The sequence below is a fragment of the Tachyglossus aculeatus genome, chromosome 2 (genome assembly GCF_015852505.1).
Source record: "Tachyglossus aculeatus isolate mTacAcu1 chromosome 2, mTacAcu1.pri, whole genome shotgun sequence".
Lineage (NCBI taxonomy): Eukaryota > Metazoa > Chordata > Mammalia > Monotremata > Tachyglossidae > Tachyglossus > Tachyglossus aculeatus.
In genome coordinates this window covers 54,763,184-54,790,935 of record NC_052067.1, presented here as the reverse complement: position 1 = coordinate 54,790,935, position 27,752 = coordinate 54,763,184, and the positions used below count along the sequence as shown (strand labels likewise).

The 27,752-nt window shown below is 47.2% G+C and overlaps 1 protein-coding gene across 1 annotated transcript in view; it reads right to left on the bottom strand.

Annotated features, from left to right (window-relative positions):
• PNLDC1 (PARN like, ribonuclease domain containing 1) overlaps positions 1–27,752 on the bottom strand; it is a 41,560-nt gene that overhangs the window by 5,217 nt on the left and 8,591 nt on the right. The window contains exons 3-15 of the mRNA XM_038767742.1: positions 27,619–27,692; positions 23,618–23,657; positions 22,888–23,011; positions 22,421–22,509; positions 19,790–19,890; positions 18,284–18,360; positions 17,518–17,655; positions 15,910–15,979; positions 12,421–12,506; positions 10,268–10,323; positions 4,664–4,728; positions 1,218–1,271; positions 1,040–1,082 (exon numbers count right to left, since the gene is read on the bottom strand). Coding sequence (XP_038623670.1) covers positions 1,040–1,082; positions 1,218–1,271; positions 4,664–4,728; positions 10,268–10,323; positions 12,421–12,506; positions 15,910–15,979; positions 17,518–17,655; positions 18,284–18,360; positions 19,790–19,890; positions 22,421–22,509; positions 22,888–23,011; positions 23,618–23,657; positions 27,619–27,692 — 1,017 coding nt within the window. The remainder of the gene's footprint in view (positions 1–1,039; positions 1,083–1,217; positions 1,272–4,663; positions 4,729–10,267; positions 10,324–12,420; positions 12,507–15,909; positions 15,980–17,517; positions 17,656–18,283; positions 18,361–19,789; positions 19,891–22,420; positions 22,510–22,887; positions 23,012–23,617; positions 23,658–27,618; positions 27,693–27,752) is intronic.

Sequence of the window (27,752 nt, the reverse complement as noted above, 5' to 3'; positions counted from 1 at the left end):
TTTTACTTGTACATATCTATTCTACTTATTTTATTTTGTTAGTATGTTTGGTTTTGTTCTCTGTCCTCCCCCTTTCAGACTGTGAGCCCACTGTTGGGTAGGGACTGTCTCTATATGTTGCCAACTTGTACTTCCCAAGCACTTAGTACAGTGCTCTGCACACAGTAAGCGCTCAATAAATACGACTGATTGATTGATTGATTAAAGGGAGCAGCTCAGGACGATGTAGAAGGGAGTGGGAGAAAAGGAAAAGAGGGCTTAGGGAAGGCTTCTTGGAGGAGATGGGCCTTCAACGAGACTTTGAAGCGGGGGAGAGTCGCTGTCTGTCGGCCTCTCTGGATCCCCCTGGTAAGCCTAGCATTCCCTGACATCCCACCCCTAACTGATTAACTCAGGCCCTGTGGGGTGCTAGACTCCTTAGCATTGTCCATTCCCAAGCATCTTCATGGAGGGTGGCAGGGGGGGAACGACACACATGGAAAGGGCACCTAGTCTAGGGTCTGAACCACGACTAAGCTCATCCTCTAGACTGCAAGCTCACTGTGGGCAAGAAAATTGTCTTTTTTTTACTAAATTGTGCTCTCCCAGGCGCTTAGTACAATGCTGTGCACTCAGTGAGTGCTCCATAAATAAGAATAATGGCATTTATTAAGCGCTTACTATGTGCAGAGCACTGTTCTAAGTGCCGACTGACTGAATAAATGCCCACCGCTGATCCGACACTCGGGCACGCAATCGCCCCGATGCCACCCTCATCGCGTCCCAGACGGCGACTTCCTAAACCCCGTGACACACACGCACGCCTGTCACGAGGAGGAGGGGAAAAGAAGCAAATAAAAGAGGTAGGAAGAGGGAGTCTTATTAAAACCGGCTCTACGACCAACCAGAACCCATATACTTGGAGGAGAGTCTATCGCGACGGTAATTAACGAGCCCGGGGAAGGCAGTGTGATGGAGAAAGCAACGGTCAGCATGGTCATTCCCGGAGATGTTCCGCTTTCTTATGGTGAGGATGGATGGGGAGGGAGGAAATGCTCACCCTGCTTCTCTGTGGAGCAGCAAATGAGCCACCTTCAGACAAACTGGAAGAAGAAAGCGAGAGTGAGACGGAAGCGGTGGAGGCGAAAAATTGCCCCCTCTCCCACCGTCCCCTTGACGGGCGGGAGGGGAAGCACCCGCGGTCTGGAGCTTCCTAGGATCCCAACTTTTACGTTTACCTGAGCCACAGAGGAAGGCGTCATATGCCGCTTCGTGAGGATACTTGGAATCCACTGAAAAAGCAAGAAACTTGTTTGGAACAGGTCAGTGTTAAATGACGGCAGGTCAGAAAGAGCCCTTTCCCTCTCTCAATCCCGCGTTAAATGACCGCAGATCAGGAAGAGCCCTTTCCCTCTCTCAATCCCGCGTTAAATGACTGCAGATCAGGAAGAGCCCTTTCCCTTCCTCAATCCCAGAACGAAACAATGAACTCCCGGGCCTGGGAGTTCGAAGGATCTGGGTTCTCGTCCCGGCACCACGTCGGCTGGGCGACTTGGGACAAGTCCCTTCGCTTCTCTGGGCCTCAGTTACCTCATCTGTAAAAATGGGGATTAAGATGGTGAGCCTCAAGTGGGACAGGGACCGTGTTCAACCTGATTAGCCTGGATCTACCTCAGCGCTTAGTACAGTGCCTGGAATCAATCAATCAGTCGTATTTATTGAGCGCTTACTGTGTGCAGAGCACTGGACTAAGCGCTTGGGAAGTACAAGTTGGCAACATATAGAGACAGTCCCTAGTAAACGCTTAACAAATACTATATAAATTCATTCATCCATTCGATCGTATTTATTGAGCGTTTACTGTGTGCACAGCACTGGACTAAGCGCTTGGGAAGGACAAGTTGGCAACATATAGAGACAGTCCCTAGTAAATGCTTAACAAATACTATATAAATTCATTCACCCATTCGATCGTATTTATTGAGCGTTCACTGTGTGCAGAGCACTGTATTAAGCGCTTGGAAAGTACAAGTTGGCAACGTATAGAGACGGTCCCTACCCAACAACGGGCTCACGGTACTACATATATATATATTTATGTATATACACACATACGTGTGTGTATAAATTTTTATATATGTGTGTATAAATTTACGTATATTTATATACATAAATATTTATATATGTCTGTGTGGGTGCGTGTTTAAGTATACATCTTCTAGACTGTGAGCCCACTATTGGGTAGGGACTGTCTCTATATGTTGCCAACTTGTACTTCATCATCATCAATCGTATTTATTGAGCGCTTACTATGTGCAGAGCACCGTACTAAGCGCTTGGGAAGTACAAATTGGCAACATATAGAGACAGTCCCTACCCAACAGTGGGCTCACAGTCTAAAAGGGGGAGACAGAGAACAAAACCAAACATACTAACAAAATAAAATAAATAGAATAGATATGTACAAGTAAAATAAATAAATAGAGTAATAATAGAGTACTTCCCTAGAGTACAACCTGATCACCTTGTAACCTCCCCAGCGCTTAGAACAGTGCTTTGCACATAGTAGGTGCTTAATAAACGCCATCATTATTATTATTATTGTTATCATTATATAAATACAATGACAGATGACACAGAGGGTGACACCTGGCAGTCTAATGATGAGTAGAGTACTTCCCAAGCGTTGAGCACACAGTAAGCGCTCAATAAATTCGATTGAACGAATGAATGAATACATATCATCATCAATCGTATTTATTGAGCGCTTACTGTGTGCAGAGCACTGTACTAAGCGCTTGGGCAGTACAAGTTGGCAACATATAATACATATAATACATATAAAAGATGCCACCCACTCTGCTTTAAATATTCTCCCCTTCAACGAAACAACACCCCTTGGCTTTCCCAAAGCTCTCAGTGCAGAGCTCTGAACAAAGGGATGGACGCCCACGGTTCACACTTAAGAACGACAGTTTATTCACTCTCAGCTCTCATCAAATTATCTCACTTCACCTTCACCGCATCCCTGAGTGGCGGGCACCATTACCCCCATTTTGCCGATGAGTAAACTGAGGCCCACAGAGGCCCTCATCTGTAAAATGGGGATGAAGACCGTGAGCACCCCGTGGGACAACCTGATCACCCTGTAACCTCCCCAGAGCTTAGAACAGTGCTTGGCACATAGTAGGCACTTAATAAATGCCATCATTATTATTATTATCATTATATAAATACAATTACAGATGACACAGAGGGTCATCTGTCATAAGAGTTGGGCCTGGAACCCAGGTCTCCTGACGACTCACAGTAAGCGCTCAATAAATACGATTGATTGATTGATTGACTCCTCCCATGCTCTTCCCACTAGGCTACATTGCCTCCAGCTTGGGAGCTACTAAGGAGGCGTTAATTAACCACGTTAATTAACCACGTTGCCCTGCTTTACGTTCTCCGGAAGAGGCCAAGAGGGCAAGAAAATCTGCCAAAATCAACCTAACGTGGATAAGCAGCGTGGCTCAGCGGGAAAGAGCCCGGGCTTTGGAGTCAGAGGTCACGGGTTCAAATCCCGGCCCCGCCACTTGTCAGCTGGGTGACTTTGGGCAAGTCGCTTCACTTCTCTGGGCCTCAGTTCCCTCATCTGTAAAATGGGGATGAAGACTGTGAGCCCCCCATGGGACCACCTGATCACCTTGTAATCTCCCCGGCGCTTAGAACAGTGCTTTGCACATAGTAAGCGCTTAATTACTATTATTATTATTATAAGTGAGGGGGGCAAGACTGAGCCCCCTCCTTCCCCTCCCCACGGCACCTGTATATATGTATATATGTTTGTACGGATTTATTACTCTATTTTATTTGTACATATTTATTCTATTTATTTTATTTTGTTAATATGTTTTGTTCCGTTGTCCGTCTCCCCCTTCTAGACTGTGAGCCCGCTGTTGGGTAGGGACCGTCTCTAGACGCTGCCAACTTGTACTTCCCAAGCGCTTAGTACATTGCTGTGCACACAGTAAGCGCTCAATAAATACAATTGAATGAATGGATGAATGAATAAAAGTGTTCCTGAGGGAGTTCCTCCCTTACCCCCCAATGGTATTTACTGAGCGCTTCTTGCGTGCGGAGCCCTGTGCTGAGCGCTTGAGAGAGTACGGCAAAAGAAGACGCTTTATTCATTCAATCGTATTTAGTGAACGATTACTGTGTGCAGAGGACTGTACTAAGCGCTCGGAAGAGTACCGTATAATAAAAAACTGATACAGTCCCGCCCCACAACGAGCTTGACCCTTGCCCTCGCGCAGCTTCCAACCCATCCTTCCAGAAGCCCAGACCATTGTGCGTGCCCAACTTTCGACCACCGAAGGACGGCTCGGATCCATCCCTCCGTCCCCGGGGTGGCCGTGAATCATCATCATCATCAATCGTATTTATTGAGCACTTACTGTGTGCAGAGCACTGGACTAAGCGCTTGGGAAGTACAAATTGGCAACATCTACAGACAGTCCCTACCCAACAGTGGGCTCACAGTCTAAAAGGGGGAGACAGAGAACAAAACCATAGTAACAAAATAAAATAAATAGAATAGATATGTACAAGTAAAATACATAAATAAATAGAGTAATAAATATGTACAAATATATATACATATATACAATGCCAGGGTCCAGTATAGGAAACGTACCATATTTGAGGCACTCGCTGGCGTGGGTGATTTCCGGACCGGACCCGCTGGTGGGATTCAAGTCGCTGTGGGGAAAATGGGGGGACGTCAGAAACTTTTCTAAGACTCCATCCTACTTATGGAGCGCTTACTGTGTGCAGAGCACTGTACTACGCTCTCGGGAGAGAACACCACCACACACAGACGCATCCCCTGCCCACAACGAGCTTACAGTCTAGAGGAGGAGACAGACGTTGAGCCCGGGCTTTGGAGCCAGAGGTCATGGGTTCAAGTCCCGGCTCCGCCACCTGTCAGCTGTGTGACTTTGGGCAAGTCACTGCACTTCTCTGGGCCTCAGTTCCCTCATCTGTAAAATGGGGATGAAGACTGTGAGCCCCACGCGGGACAACCTGATCACCTTGTAACCTCCCCAGAGCTTAGAACAGTGCTTTGCACATAGCAGGCGTTTAATAAATGCCATCGTTATTATTATCATCGTTATACAAATACAATTACAGATATCTGTCAGCTGTGTGACTTTGGGCAAGTCACTGCACTTCTCTGGGCCTCAGTTCCCTCATCTGTAAAATGGGGATGAAGACTGTGAGCCCCACGCGGGACAACCTGATCACCTTGTAAACTCCCCAGCGCTTAGAACAGTACTTCGCACATAGCAGGCGCTTAATAAATGCCATCGTTATTATTATCATCATTATACAAATACAATTACAGATATCTGTCAGCTGTGTGACTTTGGGCAAGTCACTTCACTTCTCTGGGCCTCAGTTCCCTCATCTGTAAAATGCGGATGAAGACTGTGAGCCCCCCAAGGGACAACCTGATCCCCTTGTAACCTCTCCAGCGCTTAGAACAGTGCTTTGCACATAGCAGGCGCTTAATAAATGCCATCATTATTATTATCATCATTATACAAATGCACTTACAGATATCTGTCAATCAATCAATCATATTTATTGAGTGTTTACTGTGTGCAGAGCACTGTACTAAGCGCTTGGGAAGTACAAGTTGGCAACATATAGCGACGGTCCCTACCCAACAGTGGGCTCACAGTCTAAAAGGGGGAGACAGAGAACAGAACCAAACATACTAACAAAATAAAATAAATAGAATAGATCTGTACAAGTAAAATAAATAAATAAATAAATAGAGTAATAAATATGTACAAATATGTACATATATACAGGATATATACATATTTGGGCAAGTCACTTCACTTCTCTGGGCCTCAGTTCCCTCATCTGTAAAATGGGGATTAAGACTGTGAGCCCCCCGTGGGACAACCTGATCACCTTGTAACCTCCCCGGCGCTTAGAATAGTGCTTTGCATATAGCAGGCGCTTAATAAATGCCATCATTGTTATTATTATCATTATACAAATACAATTACAGATATCTGTCAGCTGTGTGACTTTGGGCAAGTCACTTCACTTCTCTGGGCCTCAGTTCCCTCATCTGTAAAATGCAGATGAAGACTGTGAGCCCCATGTAGGACAACCTGATCATCATCATCATCATCAACAATCGTATTTATTGAGTGCTTACTGTGTGCAGAGCATTGTACTAAGCGCTTGGGAAGTACAAATTGGCAACATATAGAGACGGTCCCTACCCAACAGTGGGTTCACAGTCTAAAAGGGGGAGACAAAACCAAACATACTAACAAAATAAAATAAATAGAATAGATATGTACAAGTAAAATAAATAAATAGAGTAATAAATATGTACAAACATATATACAGGTCACCTTGTAACCTCCCCAGCGCTTAGAACAGTGCTTTGCACATAGCAGGCGCTTAATAAATGCCATTATTATTATTATTATCATTATATAAATACAATTACAGATACAGAAATAAGTCCTGTGGGGCTGGGATGGGGGATGAATAAAGGAAGCGAGGCAGAAGAGAGTTGGAGAGGAGGAAGGGGGGCTTAGGCAGGGAAGGCCTCCTGGAGGAGATGGGCCTTCAATAAGGCTTTGAAGTGGGAAAGGGTAAATTGTCTGTTGGATTTGAAGAGGGAGGGCCTTCCAGACCAGAGGCAGGACGTATATATATATACCTGTATATATGTATATATGTTTGTACATATTTATTACTCTATTTATTTATTTATTTATTTTGCTTGTACATACCTATTCTATTTATTTTATTTTGTTAGTATGTTTGGTTTTGTTCTCCGTCTCCCCCTTTTAGACTGTGAGCCCACTGTTGGGTAGGGACCATCTCTCTATGTTGCCGACTTGGACTTCCCAAGCCCTTAGTACAGTGCTCTGCACACAGTAAGCGCTCAATAAATCCGATTGATTGACGTGGGTGACAGATTTGGCGGCAAGATAGACGAGATGGAGGTAGAGTGAGAAGGGTAGTAGTAGATTCCTCCTCCCCTTGGGCTCACTCCTTCCGGGATGTCTCCTGCCCACTGGAGCAAAAGGGACCTTTACAAATTCCACGCAGCTATTTCTCCCGAGCTTTGCTCCAGTTCAATACTGACACCATGGGATTTAGGAGCATAGAACAAATGATCAATCAATCCATGCTATTTATTGAGCGCTTACAGTGTGCAGAGAACTGTATTAACTGCTATAATAATAATAATGGTGTTTGTTAAGCACTTACTATATGTGAAGCACTGTTCTAAAAGCTGTGCGGGGGGGGATACAAGGTGATCAGGTTGTCCTACGTGGGGCTCACGATCTTAACCCCCATTTTACAGATGAGGCAACTGAGGCCCAGAGAAGCGAAGTGGCTTGCCCGAAGTCACACGGCTGACAAGCGGCGGAGCCGGGATTTGAACCCACGACCTGTGACTCCAAAGCCCGGGCTCTTAGAGAAGCAGCGTGGCTCAGTCGAAAGAGCACGGGCTCTGGAGTCAGAGGTCATGGGTTCCAATCCCGGCTCCGCCAATTGCCAGCTGTTTAGGCAAGTCACTTCCCTTCTGTGTGCCTTAGTTACCTCATCTGTAAAATGGGGATTAAGACTGTGAGCCCCCCGTGGGACAACCTCATCACCATGTAACCTCCCCAGCACTTAGAACAGTGCTTTGCACATAGTAAGCGCTTAATAAATGCAATCATTATTATTATTATTTCCACTGTTTCTCGGTTAAAACTCAAGGGCGACTGTCTACTACTCCCAACTACTGGCAAATTCTGTCTCCCCCTTCGAGACGGTGAGTCCGTTATTGGGTAGGGACCGTCTCTATATGTTGCTGACCTGTACTTTCCAAGCGCTTAGTACAGTGCTCTGCACACAGTAAGCACTCAATAAATACGACTGAATGAATGACAATGCTCTGAGGATCAACCCCGGGGAAACAGCCGGAGTGCTTTGGCCATGGTTAATAATAATGATGGCATTTATTAAGCGCTTACTACGTGTAAAGCACTGTTCTAAGCGCTGGGGAGGTTACAAGGTGATCAGGTTGTCCCACGGGGGGCTCACAGTCTTCATCCCCATTTTACAGATGAGGTCACTGAGGCCCAGAGAAGTGAAGTGACTTGCCTAAAGTGACACAGCTGGCAATTGGCGGAGCCGGGATTTGAACCCGTGACCTCTGACTCCAGAGCCCGGGCTCTTTCCACTGAGCCACGCAAAGGGTCTTTGCTCTGAGCCTGGCACCCAGAAGCTTGGCATCCCGGCTCCGCCACTTGTCTGCTGTGTGACCTTGGACAAGTCACTTCACTTCTTTGTGCCTCATTTATCTCAGCTGTACAGCGGGGATGAAGACTGTGAGCCCCATGTGGGACACGGACTGTGTCCAACGTGATTATCTTGTATCCACCACAGTGCCTGGCACATAGTAAGCGCTTAACAAATACTATAAAAAAAAAAGTTTCTTTGGACTTAAACCCTTCAGCTCCGGAGAGACGGCTAGATGTTTAATCCCAGAGACGTGTTCCCAGACAGCCCCCAGATCGGGATGTTAGGAAATCTGCAATCTCACCCCGAATAATTATAGTAATAATAATAATGGCATTTATTAAGCACTTACTACGTGCAAAGCACTGTTCTAAGCGCTGGGGAGGATACAAGGTGGTCAGGTTGTCCCACGGGGGGCTCACAGTCTTCATCCCCATTTTACAGATCACTATCATCATCAATCGTATTTATTGAGCGCTTACTATGTGCAGAGCACTGTACTAAGCGCTTGGGAAATACAAGTTGGCAACATATATAGACAGTCCCTACCCAACAGCGGGCTCACAGTCTAAAAGGGGAAGACAGAGAACAAAACCAAACATACTAACAAAATAAAATCAATAGAATAGATATGTACAAGTAAAATAAATAGAGTAATAAATATGTACAAACATATATACATATATACAGGTGCTGTGGGGAAGGGAAGGAGGTACAGATGAGGGAACTGAGGGACAGAGACGTTAAGCGGCTTGCCCAAAGTCACACAGCTGACAGCTGGCGGGGCCGGGATCTGAACCCGTGACCTCTGACTCCAAAGCCCGGACCCTTTCCACTGAGCCACGCTGCTTCTCCCGGAGAATTAACAATCCCCATATCAATCAATCAATCAATCGTATTTATTGAGCGCTTACTATGTGCAGAGCACTGTACTAAGCGCATATTTGCCGCCATAATGACTGGGGTACCTATGGGCCAAACACTCTGATAAACGCGGGGGGGAAACCCAAGATAATCAGGTTGGGCACTGTCCCTGTCCCACATGGAGATCAAAACCTAAATGAATGGGCATCTAATCCCTATTTTTTCAGCTGGGAAAACTGAGGCCCAAGGTCGCACGACAGGGAAGTGCTGGAGCTCGGATTAGACACCCCCCCCCCCACCTTTTAGACTGTGAGCCCACTGTTGGGTAGGGACTGTCTCTACATGTTGCCAATTTGTACTTCCCAAGCGCTTAGTACAGTGCTCTGCACATAGTAAGCGCTCAATAAATACGATTGATGATGATGATGATGATTAGACCTCCGGTCTTTTTGATTCTGAGGCCTGTGTTCTTCCCACTGGTCCATGCTATTTATATCGAGCACTGGCCTTCCTCTGGACTATAAGGTCCTTGCGGGCAGGGACTTGGAACAGTGATTTGCACATAGTAAATCAATCAATCAATCGCTTAATCAATCAATCAATCCATCAATCGTATTTATTGAGCGCTTACTGTGTGCAGAGCACTGTACTAAGCACTTGAATAAATGCCATCATCATTATTATTATCATTGTCTGTCCACTCTTATACTGTGCTCTCCCCACAGTCCTCTGCATACAGTAAGCGCTCAATAAATAAGGTTGATAGATTGATTGACTGGGCTAAACTATGGTGATGATGATGATGGCATTTATTAATTAATTAATTAATTAATGGCATTTGTTGCCAACTTGTACTTCCCAAGCACTTAGTACAGTGCTCTGCACACAGTAAGCGCTCAATAAATACGATTGATTGATTGATTGATTGATGGCATTTATTAAGCGCTTACTATGTGCAAAGCACTGTTCAAAGCGCAGGGGAGGTGATCAGGTTGTCCCGCGGAGGGCTCGCAGTCTTCACCCCCATTTTACAGATGAGGGAACTGAGGCCCAGAGAAGTGTGATCACCTAGGTGTGTCTCTGCCCTCCGGGCGCTGCTCACCTGCTGAGGGTTTCATAAGCCTCGAACAGATTTGAAGCTCGAGGAAAGTTTAGCTCCTGCGGGAAAAAAGAACAAAAACAAACAAAAGACAGATGAGCAGGGGTGACAATTTCAGAAAAGCTGCATGAAACCCAGCAGCACAGGGTGGGCGGGTTTGCAAGCACGTCTCAATCAATCAATCGATCGTATTTATTGAGCGCTTACTGTGTGCAGAGCACTGTACTAAGCGCTTGGGAAGTACAAGTTGGCAACATATAGAGACGGTCCCTACCCAACAGTGGGCTCACAGTCTAAAAGTCTCACGTCTCCTCCAAGAGGTATTCCCTGATTAATATATATGATATATATGATATAATATATATATGTTTGTACATATTTATTACTCTATTTTACTTGTACATATCTATTCTATTTATTTTATTTTGTTAATATGTTTGGTTCTGTTCTCTGTCTCCCCCTTCTAGACTGTGAGCCCGCGGTTGGGTAGGGACCATCTCTATAGGTTGCCAACTTGTACTTCCCAAGCGCTTAGTACAGTGCTCTGCACACAGTAAGCGCTCGATAAATACGATTGATGATGATGATGATGATGATGATGAGAAAAGACCTAGTCTCCCCGTCCTCCATGGGGACCGTCTCTATAGGTTGCCAACTTGTACTTCCCAAGCACTTAGTCCAGTGCTCTGCACACAGTAAGCGCTCAATAAATACGATTGATTGATTGATTGATTAAGCCTTCTTCTCCCTTTCTCCCTCTCCCGTCCGCGTCCCCTAAGCACCGACTCCTGTACCCTTCAAGCATTTGCTAGTCACCCCACCCTAAACCTCACAGCACTTATGTCCATATCCCAAATTTATTTATATTCACGTCCACCTCCTCCTTCCCTTCTGGACTGTGAGCCCACTGTTGGGTAGGGACCGTCTCTATATGTTGCCAACTTGGACTTCCCAAGCGCTTAGTACAGTGCTCTGCACACAGTAAGCGCTCAATAAATACGATTGATTGATTGCACTCGAAGCTCCTACAGGCAGGGAACGCGTCTAACGACTCTGTTGTACTGGATCCTCCGAGTGCTTAGTACAGTGCCCTGCACACAGTAAGCGCTCAATAAATACGATTGATTGATTGATTGGACTCGAAGCTCCTACGGGCAGGGAACGCGTCTAACGACTCTGTTGTACTGGATCCTCCGAGTGCTTAGTACAGTGCTCTGCATCATCATCCTCAATTGTATTTATTGAGCGCTTACTGTGTGCAGAGCACTGTACTAAGCGCTTGGGAAGTACAAGTTGGCAACATATAGAGACAGTCCCTACCCAACAGTGGGCTCACAGTCTAAAAGGGGGAGACAGAGAACAAAACAGAACATATGAACTCAGGGAATATGGAAATGAGGGGAAACTGATCACTCTCCCTCTTAGACTTTGGACCCTGGTAGGGACAGACAGAGGGTATTTGCTTTTTTTTTTATTTAATGATATTTGTTAAGTGCTGAATATATGATTAATATATATTAGCTTAATAAAAGCTAATCAGGTTGGACACAGCCCATATATATTAGCTTAATATAAGCTAATCAGGTTGGACACAGTCCATGTCCCACAGGGGCTCACCGTCCTAATCCCCTTTTTTCAGATGAGGGAACTGAGGCCCAGAGAAGTGAAGTGACTTACCCAAGGTCACACAGCAGACACGGCGGAGCTGGGAAGAGCACCCAGATCCCTCTCGCTCCCAGGCCCGTGCCGCTTCTCTGTTGCTCTGAATATCGTCTACCCGTCCCCGGGTCCGTCTTTGTGCTTGATATAGAGTAAGTAAGCGGCGTGACTCAATGGAAAGAGCCCGGGCTTGGGGGTCAGAGGACATGGGTTCAAATCCCGGCGCCGCCAATTGTCAGCTGTGTGACCCTGGGCAAGTCGCTTAACTTCTGTGGGCCTCATCTGGAAAATGGGGGTGAAGACTGTGAACCCCCCGTGGGACAACCTGATCACCTTGTAACCTCCCCGGCGCTTAGAATGGTGCTTTGCACATAGTAAGCGCTTAATAAATGCCATTATTATTATTATTGTTATTATTGTTATTATTATTATTATTACTATTATTATTATCTAGTCAAGGGGAGAGTTTCTTCCCCAAAATGATTTCCGTCACTCACCTTCCAGATCGCGTTGGTCACGTTCTTGGTGTCTATGAGGACCGGAAACAGGCCGTGGATGTTCTGTTTAAACCGCTCGTAGCTCTCTAAGGGAAAAGTCCAAATAATAATAATAATAATAATAATAATAATAATAATAATAATAATAATAATGGCATTTATTAAGCGCTTACTACGTGCAAAGCACTGTTCTAAGCGCTGGGGAGGTTACAAGGTGATCAGGTTGTCCCACGGGGGGCTCACAGTCTCAATCCCCATTTTACAGATGAGGTCACTGAGGCCCAGAGAAGTTAAGTGACTCGCCCAAAGTCACACAGCTGACAATTGGCGGAGCCGGGGGTTTGAACCCATGACCTCTGACTCCAAAGCCCGGGCTCTTCTCCGCTGAGCCACGCTGCTTCTCCAAATGGCCAGAAATGAGCGGGGCATTCCAAGCTGTCGACATCAATCAATCAATCGTACTTATTGAGCGCTTCCTGGGTGCACAGCGCTGTACTAAGCGCTTGGGAAGTCCAAGTTGGCAACACAGAGAGACGGTCCCTGCCCGACAGTGGGCTCACGGCCTAGGAGGGAGAAAAGAGAAGCAGCGCGGCTCAGTGGAAAGAGCCCGGGCTTTGGAGTCAGAGGTCATGGGTTCGAATCCCGGCTCCCCCCCCATGTCCGCTGGGTGACCTTGGGCAAGTCGCTTCACTTCTCGGAGCCTCAGTTCCCTCATCTGTAAAATGGGGATGAAGGCTGTGAGCCCCCCGTGGGACAACCTGATCACCTTGTATCCCCCTCAGTGCTTAGAACAGTGCTTTGCACATAGTGAGCGCTTAACAAATGCCAACATTATTATTATTATTGTTAAAAGACACAGACATCCAAGGGGAAAAGACACAGAAGCCCCCCGTGGGACAACCTGATCACCTTGTATCCCCCTCAGTGCTTAGAACAGTGCTTTGCACATAGTAAGCGCTTAACAAATGCCAACATTATTATTATTATTATTAAAAGACACAGACATCCAAGGGGAAAAGACACAGAAGCGTACTGAGGCCTCTCCTGTACTGGGGAGGGGAGGAGGAGCAGAGAGCTTAAACACCCCATCATTTAATGGTACTTCTTGAGCACTTAATGTGTGCAGGGCACTATACTAAGCGCTTGGGAGAGCTCAACACAACAGAGTCGGGAGACGCGTGCCCACCTGTCTCTGTTCATTGTTCTACTGTACTCTCCCAAGTACTGTACAGTGCTCTGCACACAGTAAGCGATCAATAAATAGGCTCAATAAATACGATTGATTGATTGTACTCTTCCAAGCGCTTTGTCCAGGGCTTTACACACAATGAACACTCAATAAATACCACGGAATGAACAGATTGCATGCTCGCTGTGGGCAGAGACTCTGTTCACTGTTCTACTGTACTCTCCCAAGTACTGTACTGTACAGTGCTCTGCACACAGTAAGCGCTCAATAAATACGATTGATTGATTGTACTCTTCCAAGCGCTTTGTCCAGTGCTTTGCGCACAATGAGCGCTCAATAAATACCACGGAATGAATAGACTGCACGCTCGCTGTGGGCAGGGACTCTGTTCACTGTTCTACTGTACTCTCCCAAGTACTGTACTGTACAGTGCTCTGCACACAGTAAGCGCTCAATAAATACGATTGATTGTACTCTTCCAAGCGCTTTGTCCAGTGCTTTGCGCACAATGAGCGCTCAATAAATACCACGGAATGAATAGACTGCACGCTTGCTGTGGGCAGGGACTCTGTTCACTGTTCTACTGTACTCTCCCAAGTACTGTACTGTACAGTGCTCTGCACACAGTAAGCGCTCAATAAATACGATTGATTGATTGTACTCTTCCAAGCGCTTTGTCCAGTGCTTTGCGCACAATGAGCGCTCAATAAATACCACGGAATGAACAGACTGCACGCTCTCTGTGGGCAGGGACTCTGTTCACTGTTCTACTGTACTCTCCCAAGTACTGTACTGTACTCTGCACACAGTAAGCGCTCAATAAATACGATTGATTGATTGTACTCTTCCAAGCGCTTTGTCCAGTGCTTTGCGCACAATGAGCGCTCAATAAATACCACAGAATGACTAGACTGCATGCTCGCTGTGGGCAGGGACTCTGTTCATTGTTCTACTGTACTCTCCCAAGTACTGTACTGTACTGTACTCTGCACACAGTAAGCGCTCAATAAATACGATTGATTGATTGTACTCTTCCAAGCGCTTTGTCCAGTGCTTTGCGCACAATGAGCGCTCAATAAATACCACGGAATGAACAGACTGCACGCTCTCTGTGGGCAGGGACTCTGTTCACTGTTCTACTGTACTCTCCCAAGTACTGTACTGTACAGTGCTCTGCACACAGTAAGCGCTCAATAAATACGATTGATTGTACTCTTCCAAGCGCTTTGTCCAGTGCTTTGCGCACAATGAGCGCTCAATAAATACCACGGAATGACTAGACTGCATGCTCGCTGTGGGCAGGGACTCTGTTCACTGTTCTACTGTACTCTCCCAAGTACTGTACTCTGCACACAGTAAGTGCTCAATAAATACGCTCAATAAATACGATTGATTGATTGTACTCTTCCAAGCGCTTTGTCCAGTGCTTTGCGCACAATGAGCGCTCAATAAATACCACAGAATGACTAGACTGCATGCTCGCTGTGGGCAGGGACTCTGTTCATTGTTCTACTGTACTCTCCCAAGTACTGTACTGTACAGTGCTCTGCACACAGTAAGTGCTCAATAAATACGATTGATTGATTGTACTCTTCCAAGTGCTTTGTCCAGTGCTTTGCGCACAATGAGCGCTCAATAAATAGCACGGAATGAATAGACTGCACGCTTGCTGTGGGCAGGGACTCTGTTCATTGTTCTACTGTACTCTCCCAAGTACCGTACAGTGCTCTGCACACAGTAAGCGCTCAATAAATACGATTGATTGATTGTACTCTTCTAAGCGCTTTGTCCAGTGCTTTGCACACAATGGGCGCTCAATAAATACCACAGAATGAATAGACTGCACGCTCGCTGTGGGCAGGGACTCTGTTCATTGTTCTACTGTACTCTCCCAAGTACCGTACAGTGCTCTGCACACAGTAAGCGCTCAATAAATACGATTGATTGATTGTACTCTTCCAAGCGCTTTGTCCAGTGCTTTGCGCACAATGAGCGCTCAATAAATACCACGGAATGAACAGACTGCACGCTCGCTGTGGGCAGGGACTCTGTTCACTGTTCTACTGTACTCTCTCAAGTACTGTACTCTGTACACAGTAAGTGCTCAATAAATAGGCTCAATAAATACGATTGATTGATTGTACTCTCCCAAGCGCTTTGTCCAGTGCTTTGCGCACAATGAGCGCTCGGTAAATACCACGGAATGGATAAATCGACTGCAAGCTCGCTGCGGGCAGGGAACGTGTCTCCCAACTCCGCTGGCCCCGCTGGGACAGGAGGAGGGAAGGAAGTTTTCCTACCTGGAAGGGGTTTGTAGAACTTTTCGTGGAGGAACAGGAGATCCATCAGCATGTTATGGCCCACTAACGGCTAGAAGGAGCGTAATTCGGGCGCACGAAAGATGGAGAGGAGGGGAATAATTATTAATTATTATTAATATTATTATTATTATTATTATTAATTATTATTATTATTACCTACGGGGGCGCGGGAAGAACAGCATCGTACACCACGTTCTTGCGGGAGACACAGCTCGGAGTACCACTATTTATTCGCACTATTATTAGTTCGGCCAGTTTGACCCCTCTCCCACCCCAGGAGAAGCCAGCGTGGCTCGGTGGAAAGAGCCGGGGCTTTGGAGTCGGAGGTCCCGGGTTCAAATCCCGGCTCCGCCAACCGTCAGCTGGGTGACTTTTGGGCAAGTCACTTCTCCGGGCCTCAGTTCCCTCATCTGGAAAATGGGGATGAAGGCTGTGAGCCCCACGTGGGACAACCTGATCACCTCGTATCCTCCCCGGCGCTTAGAACAGTGCTTTGCACATACTAAGCGCTTAACAAATGCCATTATTATTATTATTATTATTATTATTATTAATCACCCGCTGATCTTTGCACTTCTCTCCACCCCACCCACCGGGGGCCGGAAGCAACATTAAGGGAGCAGTGTGGCCTAGTGGAAAGAGCACGGGCCCGGGAGTGAGGAACTGGGTTCCAATCCCGGCCCCGCCGCCTGACGTTGGACAAGTCTCGGTGCCTCAGTTCCTTTGTCTCTAAAATGGGGACGAAGACGGAGAGCCCCACGTGTCCGTGGGGGCCGTGCCCAACCTGACCCCGGCGCTTAGCACAGCGCCCGGCACACGGTAAGCCCTTAAGAAACACAAGGCATCATTATTACATTTGAAAGGGACACAATCTTTCCCTCATCGGTAAAATGGGGATTAAGACTGTGAGCCCCCCGTGGGACAACTTGATCACCTTGTATCCCCCCCCCCAGCGCTTAGAACAGTGCTCTGCACATAGTAAGCGCTTAACAAATGCCATTATTATTATTATTATTATTATTATTACACAAGAAGGCGCGGGGGACAGAAAGGATATCGAGAGACGGGACGCGGAGGACTTCGCCAAAACCAAAATCGGAGACGGACACATGGAAAACTGCATTTTTTTTCCCCCCTTCAGGAGCCGGCCCAGAGATGCTTCACGACCCAAACGACCAAATGGCCGTCGGGCTATCGAGAAGCAGCGCGGCTCAGCGGAAAGAGCCCGGGCTTTGGAGTCGGAGGTCACGGGTTCAAATCCCGGCTCCGCCAATTGTCAGCTGTGGGACTTTGGGCCACTTCACTTCTCTGGGCCTCGGTGACCTCGTCTGTAAAATGGGGATTAAGACTGTGAGCCTCCTGTGGGACAACCTGATCACCTTGTGTCCTCCCCAGCGCTTAGGACAGTGCTTTGCACATAGTAAGCGCTTAACAAATGCCATCATTATTATTATTATTTCCTACAAGGGAGCCTCTGCCCCAGCCCTGGGGCATCTGAGGTGACCTTGGGTGGTTCTCCACCCGTCCCGCCATGAGGGATAAACTCCAAAAAGCAACGGGCGGCAGGGGGGAGGCCCGTCTCTCTACCTTCCCGGCTTCCACGAGCATCTGGAAGAGGACGGAGAAGCCCCTCGCGGAGAGGAGGACCAACTCCTTTCGGCAGGAATCCTGAGCAGAGTTTTCCAGGCACCAGCGATGCTCCCGGCTCACTTTCTGAACCACTATCTGAAAGGAAAGCGAGACGGCGGGGTTCCCCCGGCACCCGGGGGCAGAGGGGCAGACGGGGAAAGGGAGGTGGCTCTTTTTCCCAGAGGAAATACAAGCAAGCGGTTGGGGAGGCTTCAAAGCGGGGGCTCTGGCCCGGTTTTCCCCCCCCAAATTCCAGAAGCACGAGAATCCGCGTAGACTAAAGACAGACCGGGCCTGGGAATCAGAAGGAACCGGGTTCTAATTCCAGCTCCGTTATCTGTTGTGTGGCCGTGGGAAAGTCACTTCACTTCTCCAGGCCTCAGGGACCTCATCGGTCCAGTGGACACGGACCGTGTCCACCCCTGATTAGCTCCTATTTACTCGGGCGCTCAGCACACAGTAAATGCTTAATGGACCCCTTAAAAAGAAGACTGTGGCCTCGTGTGGGATCTGGAGTTTGTCCAACCTGATCTACTCCAGCACTTAGTAGGGCACACGGGACGCATCTAACAAAATCCATCAAAACAAAGAGGCACTTCACACACCCCTCCTTGTGCCGTGGAGATTCCCCTCAAAACGCGGGCGGAAAGGCGTTGGGGAATCCGGCCCCTTTTAGGGAATCCGGTTCATCCTAACCCAGTAAGACTGGACATTTCTGACTCACCTCCCGGTCTTTCGGGAACGTCCAAACGTCAGGGAGGGCTTGCCTCAAAACCAGCTGGATGCTGAAGATCTGGAACCCTGAGGTGAGGAAGAAAGGAAGGAGACGGAGAGCTTTGACAAGCTAATCAATCAATCAATCAATCGTATTATTGAGCGCTTACAGTGTGCAGAGCACTGTACTTGGGAAGTACAAACTGGCAACATATAGAGACAGTCCCTACCCAACAGTGGGCTCACAGTCTAGAAGATTGGAAGAAACCAGATTGGATTTTAAAATGTCCAGTTTGATTAGTCAGCTGGGTGACTTTGGGCAAGTCACTTTACTTCTCTGGGCCTCAGTTGCCTCATCTGTAAAATGGGGATTAAAGACTGTGAACCCCCCGTGGGACAACCTGATCACCTTGAAACCTCCCCAGCGCTTAGAACAGTGCTTTGCACATAGAAAGCGCTTAACAAATACCAACATTATTATTATTATTATTAGTCTGTATCTATACCAGAGCCTAGTGCAGCGCCTGGCATCTGGTAAGTGCTTAAATGCCATAAAAAAATAAACAAAAAAAAAAGACTATAAGCCCCGTACGGAACACGGATCGGGTCCAATCTGATCGGAACAGTGCCCGGCACACAGCGAGCGCATAACGAATACCATTAAAAGCAAACACACCAACAAATCATCATCATCATCAATCGTATTTTTTGAGCACTTACTATGTGTAGAGCACTGTACTAAGCGCTTGCAGAAAGCGGAAAAACAAAGAAGCCACGAAGTACAGGGAAGAATCCTTGAGCCTCGTTGTCAGGGGCCCTCCTTGAAATCAATCAATCAATCAATCAATCGTATTTATTGAGCGCTTACTGTGTGCAGAGCACTGTACTAAGCGCTTGGGAAGTACAAGTTGCAACAAACAGAGACAGTCCCTACCCAACAGCGGGCTCACAGTCTAGAAGGGGGAGACAGAGAACAAAACATATTAACAAAATAAAATAAATAGAATAGATACGTACAAGTAAAATAAGTAAATCATCATCATCATCATCAATCGTATTTATTGAGCGCTTACTATGTGCAGAGCACTGTACTAAGCGCTTGGGAAGTACAAATTGGCAACATATAGAGACAGCCCCTACCCAACAGTGGGCTCACAGTCTAAAAGGCGGAGACAGAGAACAAAACCAAACATACTAACAAAATAAAAAAAATAGAGTAAAGTAAATCTTTGTTTCCTTCCCTTGAAAATCGGCAATGGACTTCATCTTCCCAGATCACCCAACCGGCTAAATGGGCGGCAGGAAAGGGGCTTCTTGAGTCTCTTCCCCTGCGGGTCTCGATCTCGGGGGAGAAGTTGGAACATTTCGAATATTTCCGCCGTTCCGTACCAGGCCGCTAACCAGGCTGATCGATCACTGACATTTATTGAGCGCTTACGAGGTGTCGAGCGCCGTACTACGCGCTTGGGAGAGGACGAGGCAACGGAATAATAATAATAATAATGGCATTTATTACCGGTTATTCCGCGAAGGGCCATCCGATCCCCATCTCTTGCGAGCGCCGACCACCGGGTCACCTCACCGATCACCGCCTTCAGTTGGTCTTTGTCCACGTTTCTGGGAGTCGAGTGGGAAAAGCGGCGGGAAGAGGAAGAAGAACAGGAGAGAAGAATTAAGCCACCCGAAAGGGAACGGTTTCAGCATCGAGGTCGAACGGGAAGAGCAACGGAGCTGAAAAACCGCGGTATCCGTTAAGCGCTTTCTAGGCGCCGGGCACTGTACTGAGCGTTCAGGTACATCCTGAATGAGAGGCTTCATTTCTGCCTCCGCTTTGGCGTGTCGCGGGGCAACAGAGAGCTGGGTCCCGGGTCTCTCTGAAACTCAGTTTACCCATCTGTTCTATCGGGTACAAGCACTTGGCCCCAACGTGATTCTCCAACGGGGCGAAAAGAGGACCACTTTGCGAGGAATGCAAAATCCCTCACGTCCCCGACTCGGATGTGGGAGCAAATGAAATCGTAGCCTGTCGAGCAGCGTGGCCCAGTGGAAAGAGCCCGGGCTTGGGAGTCAGAGGTCATGGGTTCGAATCCTGGCTCTGCCACTTAGCTGTGTGACCTCGGGCAAGCCACTTCACTTCTCTGGGCCTCAGTTCCCTCATCTGTAAAATGGGGATTAAGATTGTGAGCCCCACGTGGGACAACCTGATTACCTTGTATCCCAACAGTGCTTTGCACATAGTAAGCGCTTAAACACCATTATTATTATTATTATTAAGAGCGCGGGCCTGGTAGTCTGAAGGACCTGGGTTCGAATCCCGTCTGCCATTTGTCTGCTGTGTGACCTTGGGTAAGCCACTTCACTTCTCTGGGCCTCGGTTCCCTCATCTGCAAAATGGGGATTAAGACTGTGAGCCCCACGTGGGACAACCCGATCACCTTGTATCCCAACAGTGCTTTGCACATAGTAAGCGCTTAATAAATACCATTATTACTATTATTATTATTAGAGCGCAGGCCTGGGAGCCCGAAGGACCTGGGTTCTAATCCCGTCTCTGCCACTTGTCTGCTGTGTGACCTTGGGCAAGTCACCTCACTTCTCTGGGCCTTGGTTACCTCATCTGTAAAATGGGGACTGAGACTGTGAGCCCCACATGGGACGGGGATTGGGTCCAACCCAATATGCTTGTAATAATAATAATGATGGCATTTATTAAGCGCTTACTATGTGCGAAGCACTGTTCTAAGCGCTGGGGCGGTTACAAGGTGATCAGGGCGTCCCACGGCTGGCTCACGGTCTTAATCCCCATTTTACGGATGAGGTAACTGAGGCACAGAGAAGTTAAGTGACACGCTCAAAGTCACACAGCTGATAATTTGTGGGGCCAGGATTTGAACCCTCGACCTCTGACTCCAAAGCCTGGGCTCTTTCCACTGAGCCACGCAGCGCTTAGTACAGAGCCTGGCACAACTACCACAATTATTATAATCATTATTATTATTATTGGTTAGTGCGGAATACAAAATCCCTCGCGTGCCTTACTCAGATGAGGGAGTAAGTGAAATTGTAGCCAGTCAATACACTTAGCTTGGGGTAAGGGAGGGAAGGAGAGGGAGAGTTGAACAGTCAGGATAAAATGCCTTCCTGGGGCTTAGCCCCTAATGGAAAGGGCACGGGCCTCGGGGTCAGAGGACCTGGGTTCTAATCCTGCCTCCGGCACTGGCCTGTGTGAGCTAGTCACGTCACTTCTTCTTGTGACTCGGTTCCCTCATCTGCAAAACGGGGATTAAGACTGTGAGCCCCGAATGGACGGTGTCCGACGTGCTCAGCTTGCATCTACCCCAGCGCTTAGAACGGTGCTCACAGTAAGCGCTTAACAAATAGCAGTTGTTGAAAAAGCTCCTTTTTCAACGTTTTTTCAACTTTTTCAGCTTTTTGTTGAAAAAGGATGAAAATGGAATCAGAAATTCCAGCTAGACCCAGGGATTAGGGCCGCATCCCAGCCATTCATCGAAGCGGAAGGTGAAGACAAATCTTACTGAATAGTCCGAGCTCATTTAAAAATCTGCCCCGCTTGCTGATTAAATCAATCAACTGATATTTACTAAGCTCCTACTGTGAGCAGATCACTGTACTAAGCGCTCAGGAGAGTACAGTACCACAGAAGCAGCGGACACATCCGCTGTCCACAGTGAATTTACAGTTTAAACACCTCCTTGGGATTCTGTCGACCGCAAGAGTCCATTTACCCCCCCCAGTCTACTGAGCACCTACTCCGTGCAGAGTACTGTACTGAGCACTCGGAAGAATACGAGCTGGGTAAGTAGACCACATGAGCTCTGCTCTCAAGGAAGTTACACTCTAGTCAGGGAGATGGACACTAAAATTAATAATAATAATGGCATTTGTCAAGTGTTTACTGTTACTGTCTTTGGCACCTGGGTGGATACAAGCATACCGGTTTGGACACAGTCCCTGTCCCACGTGGGGCTCACAGTCTTCATCCCCATTTTACAGATGAGGGAACTGAGGCACAGAGAAGTGACTTAGAACCCACATCCTCTGATTCCCAGGCCCGTGCTCCATCCGCCGGGCCCATCACCCCGCGGGATCCAAGCTACGACCAGCCTGAGGCAGGGAAAAGCTTTACCTCCGAACTTTCCAGTTCCCGGAGAGGAGGGCCTGCTTAACTCTCTTCTCCTGCTCCTCATTCAAATACGGGATGCCGTCCTTGAGAAACTGAAAAGGGGAAACGAGCGTCACTCCCAAACCTTCCAAGGCCTCTCCCAGCTGAGCTCGATAAGGCCAAGAGGAGCCGGATGCTTTCAGGTGGGTTGAGCTGGCCCAGGGAAGGAGAAGCGCTGCTTTATTACTCTATTTATTTATTTTACTTGTACATATCTATTCTATTTATTTTATTTTGTTAGTATGTTTGGTTTTGTTCTCTGTCTCCCCCCTTTTAGACTGTGAGCTCACTGTTGGGTAGGGACCGTCTCTATATGTCGCCAATTTGTACTTCCCAAGCGCTTAGTACAGTGCTCTGCACATAGTAAGCGCTCAATAAATACGATTGATGATGATGATGACCGGTTAAAAGGACGGAAAGAAAACGCTTACCTTATTGTAGTCAAAGCCATAGTGATTCAGGAACTCAACACTAGAAGCCTGAAAGGAGATCTGAGAGTCCAGGATCCCAAATGTGGCAGGGAAGAGGAAGAAGTTATATGAATGGGCCTCATACCTACAGGAAGGAAATACTCGTTATCTAAGCGGAAAAGATCACGCTCTTCTGAATCAACCCATCTATCAATGGTAGTTGTTGAGTGCTCACTGTGTGCAAAGCACTGTACTAAGCACGTGGGCGAGGACGCTACAACACAATTAGCAGACGCGTTCCCCGTCCGTAACGAGCTTCCGATCTAGAGGATAGAATTGGATCGGGAACTGTCTCTGTCCCATGCGGGGCTCGCAATCCAAGAGGGGAGGAAAAATATGTCTTTCATCCCTATTTAACAAACTTAAAATGGGGATTAATATTGTGACCCCCGTGTGGGCCACAGACTGTATCCAACCTGAAGAGTCTGTATCTACCCCAGCGCTTAGTCCAGTGCCTGGCATAGGAAGCGCTTAACAAATACCACTTAAAAAATACAGCCCAAAACCAAACCTTTGTTCCCGGCAAGACACTTCACAGCGATCGCTGGAAATCTTCTTGGATGAAATATTAGCCATAGTGGTAGCGGCAGCAGTAGTAATGACATTTATTAAGAGCCTATTAGGTGCGACTCAAAGACTGCGGTACAACTTTAAAGCCGCAAAGGCCAAAATCAACAGGCTTAAGACTTACTTGTTCGAATCTTCTTCTCTGCTAACAAATACGGACAGACCTACATGAAAGACAAAGGAGGGAATAAATCCAGGACCGGAACATGATGAAGAAATTCCATTTCTTTTTCTACTCTCAGATGACGGGTTCAGCCACGTTCTTTGTAATTTAATGCTCGTGACTTTGGCTGACCAGGGTAATGTCTTTATCTCCTGGAATAAGAGCCTCCTCTAAAGGGACTCCTCCTCCTCTCTTCACGTGGGTACCCGGAGAAATAAAATTTATTATTCTAGGATCATGGTGCCACTGGGTCCTGGATAAAGAAGGAACAGAAGAAAGAGAAGCCGCTTGGCCTAATAATAATGATGTCATTTGTTAAGTGCTCACTATGCGCAAAACACCGTTCTGAGCGCTGGGGAGGATACAAGGTGAGCAGGTTGTCCCACGTGGGACTCACACTCTTCATCCCCATTTTACGGATGAGGGGACTGAGGCACAGAGAAGTTAAGTGACTTACCCAAAGTCACACAGCGGACAAGTGGAGGAGCCGGGATTGGAACCCATGACCTCTGAGCCAGAGACAGCAGGAGCCTGGGAGTCGGAAGGACCCAGGTTCTAATCCTGCTTCTGCCGCTTGCCCGCTGGGTGACCTTGGGCAAGTCACTTCTCCGCGCCTCAGTTACCTCATGCGCAAAATGGGGATGAAGACTGTGAGCCCCACGTGGGCCGGGGACTGCCTCCAATCTGATTAGCTTGGATCTACTCCGGTGCTTAGTAATAATAATAATAATGATGGCATTTGTTAAGCGCTTACTATGTGCAGAGCACTGTTCTAAGCGCTGGACAGAGCCTGGCACACAGTAAACGTTCAACAATCCCATTAAGTGAAAAAAAAAAGGAAAAAATAAAAGAGGAAATCGGGTCTCTGAACAAGCAGGGGGCTCCCCGACAAATAAAAAGGCACTGGAAAAATGACGGAATAAGGAGAAAATAGCAAGCATTTATGCAATCCCCCCCTTCTACCTCCCACCGTCATCATGGGAGGTAGATTTATCCATTTGGAGAAGCAGTCACGCTGGTGTCTTTCCGGTGACGATCCCTCTCGGGGAAAAGATGGTCCGACCACTTCCACCAACAAGGACCCCGGACAGTTTGCAATCCAGTGTCGGTCCCTCTCGACCGGACATATTCGGCAGTGCCGAAAACCGACGGAATCAAAGGAGAATATCCTGCCTCGTTGGAAAAAACTACACAGGTGGCCATTAAAAACGCAGGGACCAAATTTCAAAGCCAGAATGAACCGAGGACAGTTTAAACGCGGCCTGGCCGACAGCCACCTGTTAACTCAACCAGATTTATCATAATAGTAACCGCTATTATAAGCATAACAGTAATAATTGACCCTTGTATTTGTAATAACAATAATAACGGCTATTATCATCATAATCATAACAATAATAACTGACCGCCGTATTTGTTATCATTTTGATGATATTTGTTAAGCGCTTACTATACGGCAAACACTTTTCTAAGCACTGCGGTATATTTGCGTTACTCAGGTCAGACACCGTCCCTGTCCCCCATGGGGCTCACAATCTAGGTAGAAGGGAGAACTCCCCATATTAATAATAATAATGGCATTTTGTTAAGCGCTTACTATGAACAATAATAATGCCATTATTATTATGAGCAAAGCACTGTTCTAAGCGCTGGGGAGGAAACATCATCATCATCAATCGTATTTATTGAGCGCTTACTATGTGCAGAGCACTGTACTAAGTGCTTGGGAAGTACAAATTGGCAACATATAGAGACAGTCCCTACCCAACAGTGGGCTCACAGTCTAAAAGGTGGGCTCACGGTGATCAGGTCGCCTGGGGCTCCCAGTCTTCATCCCCACTTTCCAGATGAGGTCACTGAGGCCCAGAGAAGTGGAGTGACTTGCCCAAAGCCACACAGCTGACAAGCGGTGGGGCCGAGATTTGAACCCATGACCTCTGGCTCCCAAGCCCCGGTTCTTTCCACTGAGCCACGATTACATCTTCTAGACTGTGAGCCCGCTGTTGGGTAGGGACCGGCTCTATATGCTGCCAACTTGGACTTCCCAAGCGCTTAGTCCAGTGCTCTGCACACAGTAAGCGCTCAATAAATACCATTGAATGAATTACAGATGAGGTAACCGAGGCACAGAGAAGTGAAGTGACTTGCCCAAGGGCACACAACAGACAGGATTGGAACCCAGGTTCTCCGACCGCCAGGCCTGCACTCTTTCCAGGAGTCCACTCTGCCTCTCCACTCCCCCTCTCCACCCCCCCGTCTTACCTCCTTCCCTTCCCCACAGCACCTGTATATATGTTTGTACAGATTTATTACTCTATTTATTTTACTTGTACATATCTATTCTATTTATTTTCTTTTGTTAATATGTTTGGTTTTGTTCTCCGTCTCCCCCTTCTAGACTGTGAGCCCACTGTTGGGTAGGGACTGTCTCTATATGTTGCCAACTTGTACTTCCTAAGCGCTTAGTACAGTGCTCTGCACACAGTAAGCGCTCAATAAATACGATTGATTGATTGATTGATTGATTGATTGTCTCTATATGTTGCCAACTTGGACTTCCCAAGCGCTTAGTCCAGTGCTCTGCACACAGTAAGCGCTCAATAAATACGATTGATTGATTGATTGACTCTATATGTTGCCAACTTGGACTTCCCAAGCGCTTAGTCCAGTGCTCTGCACACAGTAAGCGCTCAATAAATACGATTGATTGATTGATTGATTGATTGATTGTCTCTATATGTTGCCAACTTGGACTTCCCAAGCGCTTAGTCCAGTGCTCTGCACACAGTAAGCGCTCAATAAATACGATTGATTGATTGATTGACTCTATATGTTGCCAACTTGGACTTCCCAAGCGCTTAGTCCAGTGCTCTGCACACAGTAAGCACTCAATAAATACAATTGATTGATTGATCGATTGACTGTCTCTATATGTTGCCAACTTGGACTTCCCAAGCGCTTAGTCCAGTGCTCTGCACACAGTAAGCGCTCAATAAATACGACTGATTGATTGATTGATTGATTGACTGTCTCTATATGTTGCCAACTTGGACTTCCCAAGCGCTCAGTACAGTGATCTGCGCACAGTAAGTGCTCAATAAATACGATTGATTGATTGATTGACTGTCTCCATATGTTGCCAACTTGTACTTCCCAAGCGCTTAGTCCAGTGCTCTGTACACAGTAAGCGCTCAATACAATTGATTGATTGATTGATTGACTGTCTCTATATGTTGCCAACTTGTACTTCCCAAGCGCTTAGTCCAGTGCTCTGCACACAGTAAGCGCTCAATAAATACGATTGATTGATTGACTGCCTCTATATGTTGCCAACTCAGACTTCCCAAGCGCTTAGTCCAGTGCTCTGCACACAGTAAGCGCTCAATAAATACGATGGATTGATTGATCGGCCACGTTTTCTCTCGGAGACACCCGATAACATACCGAAGGTTCCTTCTTGATGCCCGCCTATTTGTTTCGTTGTCTGTCTCCCCTTTCTAGACTGTGAGCCCTTGGCTGGGCAGGGATCAATCAATCGTATTTATTGAGCGCTTACTGTGTGCAGAGCACTGTACTAAGCGCTTGGGAAGTACAAGTTGGCAACGTATAGAGACGGTCCCTACCCAACAGTGGGCTCAGGATCGTCCCTCTCCGTGGCCGAATTGTCCTTTCCAAGCGTTTAGTAAGCGCTCAATGGATGAACCAAGGGGAAAAACAGCCGAGCCTGGGATAAGTCACGCGATCCAGGGAATTCCCAACCCTTTCTAAAGTAACTACGGCCAACGCATCCACGGGGCCCCACTGTTGGGTAGGGACCGTCTCTCTATGTTGCCAACTTGGACTTCCCGAGCGCTCAGTACAGTGCTCTGCACGCGGTAAGCGCTCAATAAATACGATTGATTGAATTGAGAGAAGGCGCTATGCCCACTGGCGTAATCACCGCGACGACCGGAGGACCTTACCAATCTGGCACACGGTGAACAGACGAATATTCGGTCGCATCTTCGCGTACCACTCCGCTGGCGAATCGAAGAGGCTGTCGGAAAAAAGCGGCTATCTTGCCCGGGCCCGAAGACAATCACCCTCCAACCATCCA